Source organism: Gopherus evgoodei, unplaced genomic scaffold (genome assembly GCF_007399415.2).
Source record: "Gopherus evgoodei ecotype Sinaloan lineage unplaced genomic scaffold, rGopEvg1_v1.p scaffold_49_arrow_ctg1, whole genome shotgun sequence".
Taxonomy (NCBI): Eukaryota; Metazoa; Chordata; order Testudines; family Testudinidae; genus Gopherus; species Gopherus evgoodei.
The window spans coordinates 456,095-479,383 of NW_022060070.1; the positions used below are offsets into that span (position 1 = coordinate 456,095).

Consider the following 23,289-nt stretch of genomic DNA (forward strand, 5'->3'; position numbering starts at 1 on the left):
CGCCACTGAATTGCCACGGAAGAGCCCAACATGCCACCTCTTCCCCTTGGCTGCCCCAAGCACCTGCTTGCTGAGCTGGTGCCTGGAGCCGGCCCTGTTTGTAACTATGAAGCTGAGCCCAGAGGGGAATCCTCTGTGTTTTAAGTTTTTTTATTACCCTGCAAAGTTACCTTCCATCCTGATTTTGCAGGTTGTTATGCAGCAAGAGCAATTCATGAGTACTACAGGTTTGACTGTGACTGACTTTTTTCTTTATAATAAAAGTTCTTCTTTTAAGAACCTGATTGATTTCAGTGTCCTGAAGATAATGGATCTGGTCTGTACTCAAATTGCTAAGGCAATTAGTTGTATATTATTCTCAAGCCTCCCCAGGAAAGGGAGTGAAGGGGTTTGGGGGGATAGGGATTCCAAGTGACCCATCCCTGAATTTTTGTGCAATTCACTTTGGTAGTGGCAGCAATACTGTCCAAGGACCAGGAAAGGAATTTGTGCCTTGTGGAAGTTTTTAACCTAAGCTGGTAGAATATAAGCTCAGGGGGTCTTTCATGTGGGTCCCCACATTTGTACCCCAGAATTCAGAGGGGGGGTACCTTGACAGTGTACCATTCTGCATTTGTGTACATGTTTACAGCAGAATATTTCAAGTGTGGATAGGTAACATATTGACCAGATAGATCACTACGAAGAGGAGATTTGAAAGTGATGCAAGCAAGAGACGGAGAAAACAACTGAGTGAAGCAGCAGCTAAGAGTTCAAAGCCAATAACTTCATTTCTCAAACCACTGGCAAACACACCTTACCAACAAACAATGCTAAGATAATGAAAACTCCGCAACTGCAACAGGTGATGTTTCAATGCCAATACCTGAACATGAGGGCAGTAGTCAAGAAAGAGATGTGCCAACAATAACAGATGCAGCAGAAGATCCTGTGTACAATCAAGAAACTCAACAGAGACAGGAAGATGTATTTCTTATGCAGCAAGAGCAATTCATGAGTACTACAGGTTTTACTGTGACTGACATTGGAATTATTGACAAGAGCAATGCTGCCCAAATGCAGTCTTTTCTTCAAATTAGTTGTTTTGAAATTCCAAGTAACATTCCACGAGATGCTGATAATCCTGCTTTCCCTACTCTTCCAAATGGCGGGACCTGCACAAGAGACTGGTAATGCTGGGGTATGGAAAAACAATCTCTGTACTGTGCACCCTGCTTCATTTTGAACAAAAGTGCTGCAAATGCATCAGTTCTCTCTGATCAATCAGGATGGAGCATCAACAGAGGTTGGAGGAAGTTGAAAGAGCAAATACCATCATGTGAGAGTTCAACATCACACAAAGAAAACTAAGTTGCTTGGAAATCAGCCAGTAGAGCAGCATCAGCTGCAAGTTCAGTTGAGAATTTACTCTTGGCTGAACTCTACAGAAACTAATAACAGGAAAAAATGTCTCGAGCGCATCCTGAACATCATCCTTTTTCTTTCTGAGTGGGGATTGGCTTTCTTTAGTTCCAGTCAATGTACTGGCGATTGTGCAAATGGAAACTTTCTAGGCATAGTTGAGCTCCTCAGCAAATATGACCCACTTTTATCAGAGCATGTTAAACATGTTTGAGAATTGCAAGAGAGTCAAAAGCGCATGCAACTCCAGTATCTCTCCACATGCATACAAAACAAGTTTATTGCGCTATGTGGGTCATTCGTACAAACAATTCTTGATGAGATTCACTCTGCCAAGTATTTTTCAGTCGTTGTTGCCACTCCAGATTGTTCTCACAAGGAACAGACGACTATGGTTATTCGATATGTTAAGATTGTAGACAGCTCAAAATTTTCAATTGAAGAAAGGTTCATTTTGTTTGACAATTTCATGAGAAAAACTGGAAAAGAAATTGCTGCTCAAGTACTGGCAATTCTAGAAGGTTTTAAGTTAGATTTTCAAGTCTGCATTAGTCAAGCCTATGATAGTGGATCTAATATGGCTGGGAAGTATGAAGGTTCACAAGCAGTTCTGCTTGAGCATAATTCAAACTATATTTTCTCCAGCTGTGGAAACCACACACTAAACCTTGCAGGTGTTGACTGTGCTGAATCATGCAAGGAGGAATTACTTACTTTGGAACTGTTCAGCAAATGTATAATCTCTTCAGTAGCAGTCCCCAAAGGTGGGAAATTCTGAAGTAATATCTTCCTGTTTCACTGCATGGAAGGTCCAGAACTAGATGGTCTGCACAGATTGATGGTGTTCAACTAGTAGCGCGTTTGAATTCAGTGAGAAAGGCTTTAAATGAGCTTGAATCTCTCAATCTCACTGCACAGGCTCGAACTGAACTTCAGTCTATTCAGAAATACATGTCCAAATTTGAATGCATTCTGATATCATCTTTGTGGATGAAGCTACTTCCAATGATCCACCAAACTAATGTGGTAATTGAAGCACACAATGCTACAGTTGATGTTGAGAGGGATAACACAGATTGTGTGTTTGTTTTTCTTTTAATTATAAACTCATGTTCCCAAACTCTTGCACTAGCTTTTATCTGAAGCATTTTCACTCAATAAACTCCAGTCCACTGTTCCTATAAACCTGTCCAGTGCCTTGTGCTGAGGAGCCTGGGAACTGAGGTGGAACTGAGTTGGGACGTACTGTTTCCGGGGCAGCAGCACGGGGTACATTGCCGGGGTGCAGAAGGCATGGGAATATAACTCCAGGACTGGGTTAAAATCATGCTTAGTAAAAATCAGATGACATGTAACTGGAAATCAATCAACTAAAATTGGTGTGCTGGATATTAGGCCTGATTGGTGGACAGAATAATGAGGGGGTGGGCTATTCTGCCATCACCGCCTTTTGGGGTCCTTAGAGAAAGAGATTTTGGTAGAAGGGGAGAACAGATGGAGGCTACTCGAGTGAACATCACCAGCATCTGCCACACCCACCATCTCCTGGGACCCGGGGCCTTCTCTACTATGCCTGAGGGATGTCCTGACCAACCTGGGACAAAAAGGACCCAGACAGATCCTCTTCCCCACACCACCTCAGCTCCAGCTGGATCCTGGCCACTACCTGAGCTGAAATGGGCTGGGACTCTGCAGCAGCAGCAGCACCATCTCCAGCCCCTCTCAGCTCACCTCCTTGCTTTCCCCCAAAAGCAGCGTTATCAGCATCTCTGATACGTCTGAGGGCCTGCAGAACCCAGGGGCTTCCTGCTGAAACTTGGTCAGCTACAGCAAAGGGGAAAGGATGCCATTCAAACAAAAGCCTCATTCATTGCTCTACAGGCAAGGGTCAGCTCCCTCCCCTCTCGTCCGTATCACTCCTAACGGGCTACCGAGATGTTTGCTGGTGTGCTGGCTGTGGTGCCAGGCAGGCTGAGGGCTCCGCCCGCCACCCCTCACACCTTGTTTAACACTGCTCAATGCCGGACAGCAACTGGGCCCCCTGGCTCCGTCTAAATCAATACAACAGCCCCTCCTGGCACCTGGTAGAAGTCCTCCTGGCCGAGCAGCTGCTTGGCACTCTCCCAGCCAGGCTCCTTACTGAACATCATGCACAGGGTATCCGTCACCCTGAGGATGGATGCGGGTGGTAATCGGTAGCTCCGCAACTCCTCAATGTCCTGCACCTGCAGTCCAGTCAGTGCCGCCTTGTACTCCGTGTTCATCTGAGGGAAGGGACAGACAAGCTGCACTGGGACATCCCACATACTGCCTGCTGGGCGGGGACCACAGAAAAGACGGTTACTCACCTTTGTAACTGTTGTTCTTCAAAATGTGTTGCTCATATCCATTCCAGTTAGGTGTGTGTGCCGCGCGTGCACGTTCGTCGGAAAACTTTTACCCTAGCAACTCAGTGGGCCGGCAGGTCGCCCCCTAGAGTGGCGCTGCCGTGGTGCTTGATATATACCCCTGCCGGCCCGCCCGCTCCTCAGTTCCTTCTTGCCAGCTACTCCGACAGTGGGGAAGGAGGGCGGGTGCGGAATGGATGTGAGCAACACATCTCGAAGAACAACAGTTACAAAGGTGAGTAACCGTCTTTTCTTCTTTGAGTGCTTGCTCATATCCATTCCAGTTAGGTGAATCCCAAGCCATACCTAGGCGGTGGGGTCGGAGTGAGAAGTCGTGGCATGGAGCACTGCTGAGCCGAAGGCCCTGTCATCTCTAGACTGCTGGACCAGGGCGTAATGGGAAGCGAAAGTGTGGACCGATGACCAGGTCGCCGCCCTACAGATCTCTTGGATCGGCACTCGGGCAAGGAAAGCCAGTGATGACGCCTGCGCCCTGGTAGAGTGTGCAGTCACACGGCCCGTAGGGATATGGGCCAAGTCATAACAGGTCCTGATACAGGACGTTACCCACGAGGATATCCTCTGCGAGGAAATAGGAAGGCCCTTGACACGGTCCGCTATCGCCACGAAGAGTTGGGGGGACTTGCGGAACGGTTTGGTCCTCTCCACATAAAACGCTAGTGCCCGACGGACATCCAGCGAGTGGAGTTGTTGGAATGGGGCTTCGGGAAAAAGACGGGAAGGAAGATCTCCTGGTTAATGTAAAAGGCTGAGACCACCTTAGGGAGAAAGGCTGGGTGCGGTCTCAGCTGCACTTTGTCCTTATGGAAGACCGTATACGGGGAGTCTACCGTGAGAGCCCGGAGTTCTGATACCCGTCTAGCTGAGGTGATGGCCACTAGAAAGGCGGTCTTCCAGGAGAGGTAGAGCAGGGAGCAAGTCGCTAATGGCTCAAATGGAGGGCCCATGAGCCGAGCCAGAACGAGGTTGAGATCCCATGAAGGGGCAGGGGGACGGACCTGTGGGTAGAGACGTTCCAGCCCTTTCAGGAATCTTGCCACCATAGGGTGGGAGAAGACCGAACGGCCATCTCCTCCCAGATGAAAGGTGGAGATGGCCGCTAGGTGAACCAGAAGGGATGATATCGCCAGACCCTGGACCTTGAGGGACCAGATGTAGTTCAGAATATTGGCGATGGAAACCTCCATAGGGAGAAAACCCTTCTCCGAGCACCAGCAGGAAAAACGCTTCCACTTGGCTGAATACGTAGCTCTAGTGGAAGGCTTCCTACTGCCCAGGAGAACCTCCCGAACTGGGGTAGAGCAGCGTAACTCGGAGCTGGTCAGCCACGCAGGAGCCACGCCGTGAGATGCAGAGACCGAAGGTCCGGGTGACAGAGCCTGCCGTGGTCCTGGGTGATCAGATCCAGGTGAAGGGGCAGGGGAACTGGGTTGGTTATTGAGAGGTCCAGCAACATGGGGTACCAATGTTGCCTGGGCCACGCCGGTGCTATCAGAATCACGCGAGCCCTGTCCCTGCGCACCTTGAGGAGGACCTTGTGGACCAGCGGAAACGGAGGGAACGCATAAAACAGATGGGTCGCCCATGGGATAAGGAAGGCGTCCGCTAATGACCCGGGCTCCCGACCCTGAAAGGAGCAGAATGCCTGGCATTTCCTGTTCTCCCTGGACACGAAGAGGTCCATCCGGGGATGACCCCACCTCTGGAAGAGTGAGAGGGCGACGTCCGGGTGAAGGGACTACACATGTGAGCAGAAGGATCTGCTCAGGCGATCCGCCAGTGTGTTTCGTAGTCCAGGTAGGTAGGAGGCCGTGAGGTGAATGGCATGGGCTATACAAAATTCCCAGAGCCGCGTCACCTCCTGACATAAGGGAGAGGATCTGGTGCCGCCCTGCTTGTTGATATAGTACATGGTCGTCGTGTTGTCGGTGAATACCGTGACAAGCGACCTTGAAGGTGATGGGCGAACACTTGACAAGCAAGACGGACCGCTCTCAACTCCCGTATGTTGATGTGGAGGTCCAGTTCCTGGGGGGACCACAGGCCCTGAGTCCTCAGGGTTCCACTGTGCGCCCCCCAGCCCAGATCTGAGGCGTCTGTCGTCAGGGATGCCGAGGGTTGGGGCGGATGGAATGGGAGCCCTGCACACACGACGGACTGATCTAGCCACCACCGGAGGGAGTCCAGTACCCCCTGGGGGATGGTGACAACTGTGTCTAACGAATGTCTGGCCGGCCGGTACTGCGCGATGAGCCAATATTGGAGAGGCCTCATGCGGAGTCGAGCATACGCTGTCACGAACGTACAGGCCGCCATATGGCCCAGGAGAGTCAGACATGTTCTTATGGAGGTCAGGGGGGCCGCCTGCAAGCACAGAATGATGGCCGATAGCGACTGGAACCTGGGCAATGGTAGCAAGGCCCTGGCCAAGGTGGAATCCAGAATGGCCCCTATGAGGAGGGGAGCAGAGTGGACTTGTCCACATTGACAATGAGGCCTAAGGCAGCAAAGAGGTTGCTGATCCTGCGGACGTGGTCGCGGACCTGCAGCTCTGATGTGCCTCAGACCAACCAGTCGTCGAGGTAGGGGAACACGTGAATGCGGCTGCGCCGAAGATGTGCGACAACGACTGCCATGCATTTCGTGAATACCCTCAGGGCCGTAGAAAGGCCAAATGGGAGGACCGCAAATTGATAATGCTTGCGGTCAACCACGAAGCGAAGGAAACGCCTGTGCTGTGGAAATATGGCGATATGGAAGTAAGTGTCCTGCATGTCGAGGGCGGCGTACCAGTCTCCAGGATCCAGTGATGGGATGATGGTCCCCAGGGATACCATGCGGAACTTCAACTTCACCATATGCTTGTTGAGTTCTCGCAGGTCGAGGATAGGCCTGAGGCCTCCCTTGGCCTTGGGGATCAGAAAGTATCGGGAATAAAACCCCTTGCCCTTCTCGCTCTCTGGAACCTCCTCTATGGCTCCCTTGTCGAGGAGCGTCTGTACCTCCTGACAGAGGAATTGCTCGTGAGAGGGGTCCCTGAAGAGGGACGAGGGTGGGGGGTAGGGGAGGGGGCAATGAAAACTGCAGGCGGTAACCGGCCTGTACAGTGTGTAAGACCCAGCGGTCTGATGTTATTTGGGTCCACGCCTGGAGGAAAAACGAAAGACGGTTGGAAAACTGTGGGGAAGGATCCGAAGGGGAAACTGGTACTGTGCCCTCGGGCGCACCTTCAAAATGAAGGCTTGGGTCCGGGTGGGGCCTTGGAGGAGCCTTGGTTCTGCCCCCCTTGGCCACCCGACTGTCTGCGCCTACTGTTCCTGCCCCGGCGCCTATTAAGGTCCTGCCGTGAGCGGAACTGGGGATACGGCCGGTGTTGTTGCTGCTGGTTCTGCGGCCGGAAGGATCTGCGCTGCGTCACAGGTGCATGCATCCCCAAAGAGCGCATGATGATGCGATTGTCTTTAAGGCTCTTTAGCCTGGAGTCTGTCTTGTCTGAAAACAGGCCCTGGCCTTCGAAGGGGAGGTCCTGGATGGTATACTGGAGCTCCGGTGGAAGGCCAGAGACCTGAAGCCAGGATATGCGGCACATCGTTAAGCCCTGAGGCAAGGGTCCGAGCGGTCGAGTCTGCAGCGTCCAATGAGGCCTGCAGTGAGGTCCTTGCGACCTTCTTGCCCTCGTCAAGAATCACCGCAAATTCTTGACGTGCCTCCTGCGGCAACAGCTCCTTAAACTTGTCCGCCGCTACCCAGGAGTTAAACGAGTAACGGCTAAGGAGGGCCTGTTGGTTGGAGACCCTGAGCTGTAGCGCCCCCTCTGAATAGACTTTACGGCCTAGGAGGTCCATCCGCCTCGCCTCCTTAGATTTGGGCGCTGGGGCCTCTTGTGCATGGTGCTCCCTCTCGTTCACCGATTGCACCATGAGGGAGCACAGTGTCGGGTGGACGTGCAGAAATTCATAGCCCTTAGAGGGGGCCAAGTACTTTCTCTCCACGCCTCGTGCGGTAGGAGGGATGGAGGCCGGTGACTGCCAGATAGTGGTGGCGTTGGCCTGAATGGTCCTAATGAAAGGCAGGGCAACCCTGGTGGGAGCATCTGCGGAGAGGATGCTGACCACCGGATCCTCGATCTCAGCAACCTCCTCTGCTTGTAAATTTAAGTTTTGCGCCACGCGCCTGAGGAGGTCCTAATGTGCCCAGAGGTCGAGAGGGGGAGGGCTGGAGGACGAGGTGCCTGCCACTGCCTCGTCAGGGGAAGATGACGAGGAGACCCCTGGCAGCAGAGCGTCCACAGGGAGTTCCGTCTGGACCCGGCCCTCCGGCTGCAGAGGGAGCTCTGGGTCCTGGTGGCTGGACCTGTCCTCGCCTTCCGGAGAGGGAGGGGGGCGAGACAGCGTTGACTCTGGTGGTCTTCGGTCCGCCGCAGGCCGGGGAGAAGTATGTTGCGGACCCTGGGCTTGATGGTACGCCCAGGGAGTCCAAAACCCCCACTGCTGTGGCCCTTGGTCTTGAGGCGGCGGATCCTGGAAGAGGGCCGCGTGTCTGTCCGGGCCCAGTGTATAAACGCTGTCCGCCTGAGAGGAGACCGATGGCTGTCTCGAAGGCCATGGAGGTGCCGAACTTGGCTGATAGGCCTCCCTCAGTCCCGACGCCGACGATCTTCTCGGTGCCAAGGATCGGTACTGGGAGCCATACCGGTGCCGGGACCGGGACCGGGATCGGTCTGGAACTCGGTGCCGGGATCCGGACTGGGACCTGCTTCCAGGTCGGTGCCGGGATTGGGACCGCGATCTATGTCTGATGCGGTGCCGGGATGGCGCTGGGGACCGGGACCTACCACCGACGAGGTGCCGGGAGGTCGACCAGGACCGGGACCTGCCACCGGCTCGGTGCTGGGAGGTCGACCGAGGAGTTGATCACCGATGCGAACGGCTCCTAGAGCCCCGGTGCCGGTATGGAGAAGAGCCAGACCGGGACTGTACCGACGTTGACCTGCGCCGCGAGTGCGACCGGTACCACCTAGGAGAGCGGTGCCGGGACTGCGAGCGGCGCCGAGAGCGCGAGCGTCCACGTCGTCGGGGCCTCGAAGGCAATCGATGCCTGGATTCCAGAGACGGCGCTCTCAACGTCGGCTTGCCTCTGGAGATGACCCGCAACGGGGGTACCGGGGGTTGAGGCTGGGATGGCTCAGTCAGAGCTATCAAGTCCCGCGCCGAGGGGAAGGTCTCCGGCGTGGATGGGACTAATAGCTCGACCCCAGATCTTAAGGGGGAGCTCGGAGGGGCCGGACTCGACGGACCTTCCGGGCCCGGAGTCGACGGCAACCCTGCAGACGGTGCCGCGGCAGAGGTAGATGCCGGGTGCTCCACTCGAGCCTGCCGAGATGATGTCGCAGACATCGAGGGTCTTTGATCAGATCCGGGTGCCGGGGATGGGCGGTGCCGGGGTGTCTTTCCGGTGCCGGCGCAGTCCGGTGCCGGTGTAGAGGTGGCCGGCTGCAATGATGGTACCGGATTCAGTGCCGCTTCCATCAAGAGAGTCCGCAGTCTTTGATCTCTCTCTTTCTTTGTTTGAGGCTTAAAGGCCTTGCAGATGCGACACTTCTCGGTGATATGTGATTCCCCGAGGCACCTCAGGCACGCGTCATGGGGATCGCTATTTGGCATCGGCCTCTTGCATGCTGAGCACTGCTTGAAGCCCGGCGAACCAGGCATGGGCCTTGTGCCGGGCGCCGGGAAGGGCAACGGCCCAACCCGCGAATAAGTTCTATAAACTATATACACTAACTACTAATTACTATACAACTCTAACTGTATTATTAAACTATTTACAACTACAACTATTGACAGTAACGAAGGAGAGCTAGGGACGTGGAGGACAGCAAGCCGCACTCCACAGTTCCAACAACCGACACGGCGGTAAAAAGGAACTGAGGAGCGGGTGGGCCGGCAGGGGTATATATCAGGTGCCATGGCGGCGCCACTCTAGGGGGCAACCTGCCGGCCCACTGGAGTTGCTAGGGTAAAACGTTTCCGGCAAACGTGCACGCGCGGCACGCACACCAAACTGGAATGGATATGAGCAATCACTCGAAGAAGAATCATAGACTATCAGGGTTGGAAGGGACCTCAGGGGGTCATCTAGTCCAATCCCTTGCTCAAAGAAGGGCCAACCCCAAATAAATCAGGCAGGGATTTAGTTTAATCAGGCTCAAGCCGGACCTACTGGGGCACCCCACGTATTTCCCTCCCCTGATGGGTAGGGACTGTCATGCAGTGTGGGAGAGTCAGGGTCCTGCGCCCCCCCCCCATTCCTGCGATTCACCAGGACTCTCAGCCAGCCAGTAAAGCAGGTGGTTTATTAGATGACAGGAACACAGTCCAAGACAGGTCTTGCAAGTACAGACAACAGGACCCCCTCAGTCAAGTCCATCTTGCGGGGGCCAGGGAGGCCAGAGACCAGTCTGGGCTCCCCTCCATTCTCCCAGCCAGCTCCAAACTGAACCTCCCTCCAGCCTCTCACCCAACCTCCCCACCCCCCCGGCTCCTCCCCCAGCTTTTATCCAGTTTCCTGGGCACAAGGACTAGGGCAGCCAGGCTTCACTGGGGAACCCCACATATCCCCTCCCCTGACATGCAGGGCCTGTGGCAGGCCAGGCCTCACAGGGGCACCCCACATACTCCCCTCCCCCAACAGGCAGGGACCGGGGCAGTCTGGGCCTCACAGGGCACCCCCATATACTCCCCTCCCCCGATGGGTGACGGAGGCAGGCTGGGCCTCACAGGGGCACCCCACATACTCCTCTCCCCCCACAGATGGGGACTGGGGCAGGCCGGGCCTCACAGGGGCACCGCACATACTCCTCTCCCCCGATGGATGGGGACGGGGGCAGGCCGGGGCTCACAGGGGCACCCCACGTGCCCCCTCCCCCCAACGGATGGGGACCGAGGCAAGCCGGGCCTCAGAGGAGCACCCCATATACTCCCCTCCCCCGACAAATGGGGACTGTGGCAGGCCGGCCCTCACAGGGGCACCCCACGTGAAGCCGCGGGAATTCTCCTACAGGTTTATGAATGACAGGCATGGCAGTGACTGGACGAGGTGACCTACTGCTCTCAGGGCAAGGCAGGTCCCGGAGCAAGTGTTAGGAACTCGCTGGGGCGGGATGATGGGTGTTAGGCCTGGCTGAATCTGACCCAGTTCACGGGAGGATGCTCAGACAGGGAAGCGGCCAGGACTGAACGGCTGACACCTGACAGCAGGGAACTCTGGCAGGAGACTGAACTCCAGGAGGACAATGGCACGAGAGGTGACAGGAGGCTGGGACAAAAGCAGCCTTTGCAGAGGCCTAGGGGCTCGTTTGGGCCTGGGAGACAAACGGACAGAAATGGCTTGGCCAGCACGGACAACGTCCAAAGCGCTGCTTTCTGGGGCTGACTTGGGGCTTCCCGAGGCTGTGCTCCAGGTGCCTGCTTTGCACAGGCGCCTGGTGTCACTGTGGATACTGTCTGAGATGCCTGGATCCCTGAAGAGTGTCGAAGTCTCTGACCAGGAGCGTCTGGCAGCTGCACTCACTGGGCAGAGCTCAGGGCAGGACCCAGGAGGCTGGGAACCCAGTGGCTCTGTCTAGTAGGCATTGAGGTCGCATGGCCTGACCTTAAGGGAGAGCAGGACCTTTTGGGGTCTGGTCCACTGAAGGGGTTCCCCCAAGGGACTATTTAAAAGCTGGAGGGTGGCACAGATCCTGCGGATCAGTGACTTCACCACCCCTGATGGACAGGTATCACTAGGGAATCCCATGTATCCCCCTGACTACCAGGTACAGGGCCTGTTCCCACCCATCTCCCACCCATTGCCGCTGATGGCCAAGCAGCTGGGCAGCAATAACGTACCCGGACCCACACCAGCTTCCTTCCATGTGTCACAGAGTGTGGGGGAGTCAGGGCCCTGCACCCCCCCACTTCCTGCGATTCACCAGGACTCTCAGCCAGTCAGTAACACAGAAGGTTTACTAGCCGATAGGAACACAGTCCCAAGCAGGGCTCGTAGGTACAACCAGGACCCCTCAGCCAGGTCCCTCTGGGGGGCAAGGAGCTTAGACTCCAGACTTGGAGTTCCTGCCTCTTCCCACCCAGCCCAAACTGACTCTAAAAACCTCTCCAGCCGGGTCTCCCCTCCTTCTACCCCTCTCCCTTTGTCCAGTTTCCCAGGCAAAAGTGTCGAGTCCCCCCACCCTCCTCCTGGCTCAGGTACCGTCCCTCACCTAAAGTCGCTCCCTGCTTTCCCCTCCCCCATGCAGACAGCCCCAGTAAAACTAAACAACATTCCCAGGTCAATCTGCCCCCCTCCCTACTGCGTCACACCATGTGAGGCTCACCCCTGCTGATGGGCCTTGCACCCAAGCCCTTGGCCCTCTGCAGGCTCAGCCAGGCCAGGGTGCCCATCCCTGCCTCTTCACAGGCTCAGCCGGGCAGCCGGCCGGGGTGCCCATCCCTGCCTCTTCACAGGCTCAGCCAAGCAGCCAGCCGGGGTGCCCGTCCCAGCCTCTCCACAGGCTCAGCCGGGCAGCCAGCCGGGGTGCCCATCCCTGCCTCTTCACAGGCTCAGCCAAGCAGCCAGCCGGGGTGCCCGTCCCAGCCTCTCCACAGGCTCAGCCGGGCAGCCAGCCGGGGTGCCCGTCCCAGCTTCTCAGCAGGCTCAGCCAGGCAGCCGGCCGGGGTGCCCGTCCCAGCCTCTCCACAGGCTCAGCCGGGCAGCCAGCCGGGGTGCCTGTCCCAGCCTCATCACAGGCTCAGCCGGGCAGCCGGCCGGGTTGCCCGTCCCAGCCTCTCCACAGGCTCAGCCGGGCAGCCAGCCGGGGTGCCCGTCCCAGCCTCTCCACAGGCTCAGCCAGGCAGCCAGCTGGGGTGCCTGTCCCAGCCTCTCAGCAGGCTCAGCCGGGCAACCGGCCGGGGTGCCCGTCCCTGCCTCTTCACAGGCTCAGCCAGGCAGCCGGCCGGGTTGCCTGTCCTAGCCTCTCAGCAGGCTCAGCCGGGCAGCCGGCTGGGGTGCCCATCCTTGCCGTTCCAGGGGCTCAGGTCCATGCACACCTTTCTCGTGGCAGACTCCTTGCTCTGCTCCAACAGGTGCTGCTCCTGTGTAAGGATCTCGATGCGTGCCTCGCGGTGCTGACAATCCTGCTCCTGCTGCTTCTGCACCACCTCTTCACGCTCTGCCCGCCGCTGGCACCTGGCCACTTGCTGAGGGCAGGAGGGGAGCAGACATGACACCAGCAGTCCACATAGCCCTTCCCTCTGCTGCTGCCCAGCCCCTCCCAGTCCCCCAGCATCAACCCGAGCCATTGCCCCAGGGTGTGAGTGTCTGAGTAGGGCAGTTACTGTGTGGATTAATACTCAACCCCCTCCACCTGGAGGTACAAATCCCCAAAGCCTGTGGAGAGCCCCCCCGCCTTCTCCCTGGAGCTGTGCTGGGGCCTTGGGGAGAGTCCCCATTCTGCAACAAGTATCAGAGGGGTAGCTGCGTTAGTCTGGATCTGTAAAAGCAGCTAAGAATCCTGTGGCACCTTATAGACTAACAGACGTTTTGGAGTATGAGCTTTCGTGGGTGAATACCTACTTCGTCAGATGCATGTAGTGGAAATTTCCAGAGGCAGGTATATATATGCAGGCAAGCTAGAGATAATGAGGTTAGTTCAATCAGGGAGGATGAGCCCCTGTTCTAGCATTTGAGGTGTGAAAACCAAGGGAGGAGAAACTGGTTTTGTAGTTGGCAAGCCATTCACAGTCTTTGTTCAATCCTGAGCTGATGGTGTCAAATTTGCAGATGAACTGAAGCTCAGCAGTTTCTCTTTGAAGTCTGGTCCCGAAGTTTTTTTGCTGCAGGATGGCCACCTTAAGGTCTGCTATAGTGTGGCCAGGGAGGTTGAAGTGTTCTCCTACAGGTTTTTGTATATTACCATTCCTAATATTCTGCAGCACAGCACCCCCAGCACCACGCTGGCTGAGCTGGGCTCATGGGTTACAGCACCAGGCGCCAGGCTCTCCCAGAGGCCACCCTCTCACCTCCTTGGCCATGCGAAGTTTCTCCTGCAAGTACTTGATGTCCCGGCTGTGCTCCCGCTGCTTCTCACTCACTGCCTGCAACTTGGTCAGAGCAAGCTTCATCCTGGCCCAAGGAAAGGAGAGTGAGGCTCCCCCACCCCCTGCACACGTTCAGATCCAGGGCATTAGGGGCACTTCAATCTGAGGGTGCAGCCCAGGGGCCCCTCCAGCCAGATCCTTCTGTTCCAAGCCCGGGAACCCTAGTTGGCAGCTCTGGGATAACTTGACCCCAGCAGGGAGAGGCGGCTTGTGTCCTGGGCAGGGGGCCAGACCCTGCTCCTCACCAAGCTCTTGGGGCACAGGAGGGAAAGGAGGCGCCCGATCCCCATTCTCTCCCTCAGTCACAGTAGCCTGGCACACACACGAGTGGAGCCCCCAGACCACTGCTGCCAGCTGTTAGAATGGGGGCAGCTTGAAGGCCCTCTTGCTGTGTGTCAAGACCCCTCAGTCCAGCTGTCACTGATATGGGACGTTTACCTTGCTTAGCGCTGATGGCCTGGCCCACAGGCTGTGGGGCACGAGGCACTGCCCATGGGCAGGCAGAGCAATGTGGGGGTTCCATGGGGCCATGGGGGTCAGAGTTAAGGTTATGATAGGGAGCAGAGTTTGGCCTCATTCCTTACCGATCAGCCTGAGTCCGGCTCTGCCTCTGCAACTGTGCTGATAGCATGAGGAAAGCATCGAGGAAATCCAGGAAGGTCTTTGGGGTGATGAGGGGCGTGCCGGGGGCCAAGTGTGTGGCATAGCAGCTGGCAGAGCAGTGAATCAGAGCCATGGCTGAGGCAATGCTGGCAAGCGAATTCTCCAGGGCCTGCAGTGACGCTGGGACTGACAGACAAGCAAGTGGACACCATGAGAGACTGTGGAGAGGAGGCAGCCGGGCCCATGGGTTGGAGCTGGCCAGCACGAGGGGCCAGGCACTTGGGGCCTGTATTCTGTGCTGAACCCAGGTGGGCCTGGCCCTTTGCCGGCTGCACGGCCGCCATGATCCAGGAGAAGCTGAGACCCCAGAAGCAGATCGACCCCTCACCTGGGCTCTTCAGGGGCTGCTGGTTGAGGGCATCTTCCAGGTGCTGGGTAGCCACCTGCACCAAGGACTCCTGGCTCCAGGGCTGGTACACGTCAATGCTGCAGGGGAGGGTGAGCAGGGCTGTGGCCATGGCTGTGGGGTAACCCAAGGGCCCCCTGCCCTGTGCCCAGCCCTTGCGCCCATCCAGCAGCAGCAGCATGTGCAGATTGTTCCTCACAAACTGGTAGAACCTGAAAGAGAAGGCAAAGGGTCTGAGGGAAGAGAGGGGGATCCCCAAGATATAGGGAGACACCAAACCTCTCCCTCCCAGTCTAGTTTGAGGGGGACTGACGCTAACTCCGCCCCCCCCCGCACGGGGAGTGCCCCCTGCCACCTGTGGCCAGTCCCAGCCCAGCAGGGTCTCAGGGCAGGCCCAGCTGGAATTTCCTTCTCTCGCCTAATAAAGAGAGGATGCCCTCAGTGTGGGGGGCGGGGCCTGTGTGATTCCCCCCCTCCAGGGCAGGCAAGGTCTGGAGCCTCTGTGCATCCCGGCTCAGGGATTCCACTCCCCTCCCCCTACCCACGGTCACTCCTGTTAGACCTGCCCAGCTCAGGCCATCCCCAATTTCCCTTGGCCATGGACTCCGTCACTCCCTCCCTGACCTTTGCAGGACCATGTTTGGCCTCATCGTTCTTTTGATGTTCTGGTTCTCCTGCAGCAGTTCCTTCACGATGTGTGCAGTGTCTTCAGTGGTATACAGGCCAGGGTAGGTGCCCTCTCTCATCAGATCCACCAACTTCTGCATGGTGCCCAGCCCCACCCCCTGGTGCACCAGCACCACGACTCTCGTGTCCAGGATCCCAGCCTGCCAGCTGGCTTTCCTGATCAGCTCCCTCACCTCCCGCTCCCCTGCCTGCCCCGTCAGCTCAAAGAGCTGGGAGGCAGTGGCATGGGCAGCCAAGGCCACCAGGGACCTCCTGCCAGTGGAGAGGTGCAGGGAGAGGAGGGCGCCGTGCCCCTCTGGGCAGCACAGCACTCGCAGCAGGCGCACCAGGTGCTGGGTGACTTCTCTGCACAGCACAAAGCCCCTGGGGAGGAAGGCGCTGAGCTGCTGCTGGATGGCGTCCCAGCACCTCTCATGGTAGAGGCTCTCCCGGCTGGGGGAGGCCAGCGCCAGCTCCCTGCTGAAGAGGATGTTGCGCACGTCCTCCCCTGGCAGCAGCAGGAGGTGGGAGGGCAGCAGGGGCTTGGTGTTGTCCTTCTTGGTAGAGTGCCTGCGCTTGCTCTTCAGAGGGGTGGTCTGGCGGGCGCTGGTGCGGCGCCCCATGGCCAGGTGCTGCTCCTGGAACTGAGGGCGCAGGGCTGGAGAGGGCTGGATGGAAGCCACTCTCCTCATCCCAGTCGCCTCTGCCCCCTCGGGCTCCAGTGCAGCCAGGGCAGAGTCCCCAGAGGGCGCAGCGTCCGGCCGGTCCAGGGCCAGGGCGGGGGCCTGGTCTATGGGATCGTAGGTGTCTGGGCAGTCCCCATCGCTGCTGCTCTGCGAGGAAGGCTCCTCATGGCTCTCAGCGCCCAGCTCCATGGCAGCGTCTCTCCCGCCGAGCTCCGTGTCGCTCCTGGCTCGCTCGCACTGCTGCGGCTCCCTGTCGCTGGTGGTGATCACCCTCAGCACGCTCCTCTTGGTGCAGAAGCTGCTGGCAGCCACATCCAGCAGCAACTGCCCACACTCCTGCCGCTCGCGCTCCGAGAGCAGCGGGTCGCAGAAGGTGCGCAGCGACTCGTGCAGCCAGAGACGGACGATGACCCGGGTGCTCAGTGTGAGGCTCAGGCTTATCCCCGGCTGGCCTCGCTTTGAAGCCTTGGGCGCGCTGGGCTCCTCCAAGGGGCTGGTGAGGTGGATCCCGGGGCAGGGCCGCAGGAGAAAGAGGCCCCTGAGAACCTTCTCGATGTGGTGGTAGGAAAAGTGGTAGGGGGAGCAGGTGGGGGAGGGGCGGAACCTGGCCTTCACGGCCTCGTACACGTCCACAGTGGCCCCCACCAGGGCAGTGGCCAGCTCGCTGTGCCTGGCCAGGAGGGGGAACTTCTCCAGCCAGGCCAGGACCAGGGGGCTGTGGATGCTGATCAGAGACTCCCTGGAGACGCTGGGGAGCGAGAGGATGCTGCAGAGCCGAGTGAAGCGAGGGGAGAGGGGGTGCACGCCAATTGCTGGAGCAGCCACCAAGCCAAAGCAATTGAACTCTGCTGAAGGGATGTGTCGGAGCTCCAGGCTCTCGGTGCTGTAGACCTCCTGGTGGGAGAGGGCCTGGCGCAGGGTCTCCACCACGGGGTGACTTCCCTGCCTGGCATCTGGGAGAGAAAGGACCATCACGCCTTGGAGCAGCCTGCCTAGCCCTCCCACAGCCACCCACAGGCTCTTCTGGGAGCCAAGTGCCAGGGGCAGGACACACTAACACAGAAAGCCCTGGGAACCTAAACACCCCTGGGTGACTGAGCCCAGCCTTGCAGACCCCTGGGGCAGGGTGTGTCTGGCCCCAGCGAAGGGGAGCCAGGCCGAGGCAGGGGGAGCCGGGCCCCTCAGAGCCCTGGGGCGGTGGGTGTCTGGCTCCTGCCAGGGGGTGTCTGGCCCCAACAATGGGGAGCCAGGCCCAGCCAGGGGGAGCCGGGCCCCGCAGAGCTCTGGGGAGGGGGCATCCGGCTCCAGCGATGGGGAGCCAGGCCGAGGCAGGGGGAGCCAGGCCATGCAGAGCCTGGGGCAGGGGGTGTCCAGCTCCAGCAATGGGGAGCCAGGCCCAGCCAGGGGGAGCCGGGCTTTGCAGAGCCCTGGGGAGGGGGCATCCGGCTCCAGCGATGGGGAGCCAGGCCGAGGCAGGGGGAGCCAGGCCATGCAGAGCCTGGGGTTGGGGGTGTCTGGCTCCAGCAATGGGGAGCCAGGCTGAGGCAGAGGGAGCCGGGCCCCGCAGAGCCCTGGGGCACAGGGTGTCCAGTTCCAGCAATGGGGAGCCAGGCCCAGCCAGGGGGAGCCAGACCCCGCAGAGCTCTGGGGCAGAGGGTGTCTATCTCCAGCAATGGGCAGCCAGGCCCAGCCAGGGGGAGCCGGGCCCTGCAGAGCTCTGGGGCAGGGGGTGTCCAGCTCCAGCAATGGGGAGCCAGGCCCAGCCAGGGGGAGCCGGGCTTTGCAGAGCCCTGGGGAGGGGGCATCCGGCTCCAGTGATGGGGAGCCAGGCTGAGGCAGGGGGAGCCAGGCCATGCAGAGCCCTGGGGTTGGGGATGTCTGGCTCCAGCGATGGGGAGCCAGGCCGAGGCAGGGGGAGCTGGGCCCCGCAGAGCCCTGGGGCAGGGGGTGTCTAGCTCCAGCGATGGGGAGCCAGGCCCAGCCAGGGAGAGCCGGGCTTTGCAGAGCCCTGGGGAGGGGGCATCCGGCTCCAGCGATGGGGAGCCAGGCTGAGGCAGGGGAGCTGGGCACCGCAGAGCCCTGGGGCGGTGGATGTCTGGCCCCTGCCAGGGGGTGTCTGGCCCCAGCAATGGGGAGCCAGGCCCAGCCAGGGGGAGCTGGGCCCGGCAGAGCCCTGGGGCACAGGGGGTCAAGCCCCAGCAATGGGGAGCCAGGCCCAGCCAGGGGGAGCCAGGCCCCGCAGAGCTCTGGGGCAGGGGGGGTCTGGCCCCAGCGATGGGGAGCCAGGCCGAGGCAGGGGGAGCCAGGCCATGCAGAGCCCTGGGGTTGGGGGTGTCTGGCCCCAGCGATGGGGAGCCAGGCTGAGGCAGGGGAGCTGGGCACCGCAGAGCCCTGGGGCAGTGGGTGTCTGGCCCCAGCGATGGGGAGCCAGGCCCCGCCAGGGGAAGCCGGACCCCGCAGAGCCCTGGGGCAGGGAGTGTCTGGCCCCAGCGATGGGGAGCCAGGCTGAGGCAGGGGGAGCCGGGCCCCGCAGAGCCCTGGGGTGGTGGGTGTCTGGCCCCAGCGATGGGGAGAAAGCCCCGCCAGGGGGAGCCGGGCCCCGCAGAGCTCTGGGGCAGGGGGTGTCTGGCCCCAGCGATGGGGAGCCAGGCTGAGGCAGAGGGAGCCGGGCCCTGTAGAGCTCTGGGGCAGGGGGTGTCTAGCTCCAGCGATGGGGAGCCAGGCCCAGCCATGGGGAGCCGGGCTTTGCAGAGCCCTGGGGAGGGGGCATCCGGCTCCAGCGATGGGGAGCCAGGCTGAGGCAGGGGAGCTGGGCACTGCAGAGCCCTGGGATGGTGGGTGTCTGGCCCCAGCGATGGGGAGCCAGGCTGAGGCAGGGGAGCTGGGCCCCGCAGAGCCCTGGGGTGGTGGGTGTCTGGCCCCAGCGATGGGGAGCCAGGCCCCTCCAGGGGGAGCCGGGCCCCGCAGAGCTCTGGGGCACGGGGTGTCTGGCCCCAGCAATGGGGAGCCAGGCTGAGTCAGAGGGAGCCGGGCCCCGCAGAGCCCTGGGGTTGGGGGTGTCTGGCCCCAGCGATGGAGAGCCAGGCCGAGGCAGGGGGAGTCAGGCCCTGTAGAGCTCTGGGGCAGGAGGTGTCTAGCTCCAGCGATGGGGAGCCAGGCCCAGCCAGGGGGAGCTGGGCCCCACAGAGCTCTGGGGCACAGGGTGTCCAGCTCCAGCGATGGGGAGCCAGGCCCAGCCAGGGGGAGCTGGGCCCCACAGAGCTCTGGGGCACAGGGTGTCCAGCTCCAGCGATGGGGAGCCAGGCCCAGCCAGGGGGAGCCAGGCTTTGCAGAGCCCTGGGGAGGGGGCATCCGGCCCCAGTGATGGGGAGTCAGGCCTTGCAGAGGGAGCCAGGCCTTGCAGAGCCCTGGGGCATGGGGAGTCTGGCCCCAGCAATGGGGAGCCAGGCCGAGGCAGGGGGAGCTGGGCACCGCAGAGCCCTGGGGTGGTGGGTGTCTGGCCCCAGCGATGGGGAGTCAGGCCTTGCAGAGGGAGCCAGGCCTTGCAGAGCCCTGGGGCATGGGGAGTCTGGCCCCAGCAATGGGGAGCCAGGCCGAGGCAGGGGGAGCTGGGCACCGCAGAGCCCTTGGGCAGTGGGTGTCTGGCCCCTGCCAGGGGGTGTCTGGCCCCAGCAGTGGGGAGCCAGGCCCAGCCAGAGGGAGCTGGACCCCACAGAGCTTTGGGTAGGGGGTGTCCAGCTCCAGCGATGGGGAGGCAGGCCGAGGCAGGGGGAGCCAGGCCCCGCAGGGCCCTGGGGCAGGGGGTGTATAGGCCAAGGATGGGGAGGAGGGCCTTGCCAAGCCAGGGGGGAGCCAGGCCTCACAGAAGATATGTGGCCATTTCCAGCTCATCCCAGGGCGATGTCTGACGTGAGGATGGGGCTCACCCAGCTCGGCGGCGTGCAGGTCATCCAGCAGGAGCAGGTAGCAGCTCCTCCCGCCCCTGGTGCCAGGGGCCCGGGATCCAGGGAGGCCGGTGAACAGGGCCTTGTCCCGCATGCTGCTTAGGATCTGGCTCTCCAGCAGCCGGCGCACGTAGCCCGCACCGAGGGCAGGCGAGATGGCGACACGATGGTAGGAGTGATTGGGCTGGATCATCAGCTCCGCGAAGGACGACTTGCCGCAGCCAGGCTCCCCGGCCAGGAGCACTGGCTGCCTCGAACCCAGGAGCAGGTCCAGCACGTAGAGGAACCGCTCGTACTGCAGAGCAGAGAGACCGTGCCAGGGAGGGGGACTTGGGACTGTGTAGCATTGACCAGAGGGAAGCACCATAGAGACCTTGGGCACATCAGAGAGCAGGGGATCGAAGGCGACGTGCCACCTCTCCTGGCTGCATGGGGCTGTTGGAAGAGCTCCCAGCCTTGCCCCCTCTGTGCCTCTAGCATCTGACCTCTCCTTTGGCGTCCCAGTCGCCATCCAGCAACTCTGGCCCTTGTTGACAGTGGGAATGTTACAGTGTGTGATGGTCCTGGATGGACCTAGGGCAGAATGGGGCAGCTCCCGGGGACCCCCCTGGGGGCCAGTTGTATCTGGGGCAGCTCCCAGGGACCCCCAGAACCTGGCCATACCTGGAGCATGACAGGGCCTGTCCTGGGGACCGCTGGGGCCTGGCTGTACATGGGGCGGAACGGGGCAGGCTCCTCGGGACCCCTGGGACCTGGCCATACCTGGGGCAGGATGGGGCAGCTCCTGGCACCCCTGGTCCTGGCTGTGACATTGATATAATCTGGGACCATACAGAACATAGTTGCAAGCAAGGTCCTGTAGTGGCACCAAATCTTATGCAAAGGGGGTCATATAAGGTGTCTAAGACCAGGTTATAGGTTGCTGGTTATGATTATGGTGTCTGTGTGCATGTGTCATTTTGTAGTTGAAGTTATGAGTATTGGCTATGTTCTGTCTGTACTTCAAACCTGTGCTGTGCTTCTGGGAGACATCCCAGACAAGTTAGTTAGCTTTGCCTAGCCGGCTTGATGGCCCATTAAGGACCATCAGCTACATAATTGACCCATGGAGAGGAGGCAGATACGCCTTGTAACTTAGCAAAGTGCAGGGACTGGCCCATGTGACTCCAGACTCCATTTTGCTGTAATTTTCCACAATAAGAACAAAGAGGTTCTTACACCTGGAAAAGCCTATGTAAGGCTGATGCCTCATCTCCATCTTGTCTTCAGTCCTGCTTCTTACCTCTGGAGGGACTTTGCTACAAACTGAAGCTCTGAACAAAGGACTGAATGACCCATCCCAGCGGAGGATGTACTCCAGAGACTTGATTTGAACCTGCAGTTTACTCCATCACTGCTACAAGCCTGAACCAAGAACTTTGCCATTACTGTATGTAACTGATTACATTTAACCAATTCTGGCTCTCATCTTTTTCCTTTTATGAATAATCCTTTAGATTTTAAAGGATTGGCAACAGCATGATTTGTGGGTAAGATCTGATGTGTATATTGACCTGGGTCTGGGGCTTGATTCTTTGGGATCAAGAGAACCGTTTTCTTTTACTGGGGTGTTGGTTTTCATAACCATTCATCCCCAGGATGGGTGGCACTGGTGGTGATACTGGGAGACTGGAGTATGTAAGGGAATTGCTTGTGTGACTTGTGGTTAGCCAGTGGTATAAGACCAAAGTCCTCGTTGTCTGTCTGGTTTGGTTTGCCTTAGAGGTGGAAAAACCCCAGCCTAGGGCTGTGACTGCCCTGTTTGAGCAATTGGTTCTGAATTGGCAATCTCAGTTGGGTCCCGCCAGAACCGCATCGTCACACTGCCCATACCCAGGCCAGGATGGGGGCAGCTCACAGCACCAGACTGTACCTGGGGAAGGATGGGGCAGCTCCTGGGGGGACCCACCTGCCCAGGCCTGGCCATACCTAGGGCAGGATGGGGCAGCTCCTGGGGGACCCCCCTGCCCAGGCCTGGCTGTACCTGGGGCAGGATGGGGCAGCTCCTAGGGACCCATGGGCCTGGCTGTACCTGGGGCAGGATGAGGCAGCTCCTGGGAGACCCCCTGCTCAGGCCTGGCTGTACCTGGGGCAGGATGGGGCAGCTCCTGGGGACCCACGGGCCTGGTCGTACCTGGGGCAGGATGGTGAAGCTCACAGGAACTGCCTTGATTCTGCCGGACAGATACTTCCCATCAAAGACCTCCAGTTTCCCATCCTCAGGCTGGGGATAGAGGTCAAAGACAGAGTTGGCTGAAGGCAGCTCTATGATGTAGCTGCTGCTGTACAGGACTCTACGGGCAAAGCTGTCAAAGAGGGCCCAATGTCTGCAAAAAATAGAGTCAGAGAGATGGACAGCGAAGGGGAGAGTGCCCTGAGCTGGCCCCACATTGCCCCTGCTGTAACTGCTAGACCCACTTTGCTCCCAGAGCCAGGCTAGAAGCCAGGAGTCCTGGCTGCCTGCTCTGTTCCATAGACCCCACTTCCCTCCCCTCCCCAGGAGTCCTGGCTCCCTACTCTGTTCCATAGACCCCACTCCCCTCCTCTCCCTTCCCCAGGAATCCTGGCTCCCTGCTCTGCTCCATAGACCCCCCTCCCCTCCCCTCCCCTCTCCAGGAGCCCCGGCTCCCTGCTCTGCTCCATAGACCCCCCTCCCCTCCCCTTCCCTCCCCTCCCCAGCGTCCACATTCCACTGCTTCCGCCTCCCAGTGCTGCTCACTCATCATCCCCGATGCCATGGCTAGAGGGAGAAGGGCCACGAATGGCCCAGCCCCAGGAAACCCTGGCTAGTACCTGGGGTGCAGGTGGCCACTGAAACCCCAGATGTAGGCAAACACGAAGATGCTGCGGACAAGCAGGTGGTGATGGGGCGGGACAGCTTCATCCAAGCCCCAGTGTGATGGGACAGCTGAGACCCCAGCACCGCTGTTCTCCACCACTGGGGAGAGAGAGTCAGTCATCTAGAGGCAGGGGACCCCAGCATGGCCTGGCCTAGCGATG

At 59.3% G+C, this 23,289-nt stretch overlaps 1 protein-coding gene across 3 annotated transcripts in view; it reads right to left on the bottom strand.

The window, feature by feature from the left end:
* The window catches only part of DNHD1 (dynein heavy chain domain 1), a 210,088-nt gene that overhangs the window by 42,771 nt on the left and 144,028 nt on the right, over positions 1-23,289 (bottom strand). For 2 of the 3 annotated variants that reach the window (XM_030546775.1, XM_030546776.1), the window contains exons 23-31: positions 23,083-23,227; positions 22,424-22,616; positions 20,233-20,545; positions 15,579-17,259; positions 14,937-15,166; positions 14,530-14,734; positions 13,868-13,970; positions 12,896-13,045; positions 3,483-3,665 (exon numbers count right to left, since the gene is read on the bottom strand). In XM_030546775.1, coding sequence (XP_030402635.1) covers positions 3,483-3,665; positions 12,896-13,045; positions 13,868-13,970; positions 14,530-14,734; positions 14,937-15,166; positions 15,579-17,259; positions 20,233-20,545; positions 22,424-22,616; positions 23,083-23,227 — 3,203 coding nt within the window. The remainder of the gene's footprint in view (positions 1-3,482; positions 3,666-12,895; positions 13,046-13,867; positions 13,971-14,529; positions 14,735-14,936; positions 15,167-15,578; positions 17,260-20,232; positions 20,546-22,423; positions 22,617-23,082; positions 23,228-23,289) is intronic. The other variant, XM_030546778.1, reaches the window with a different exon arrangement.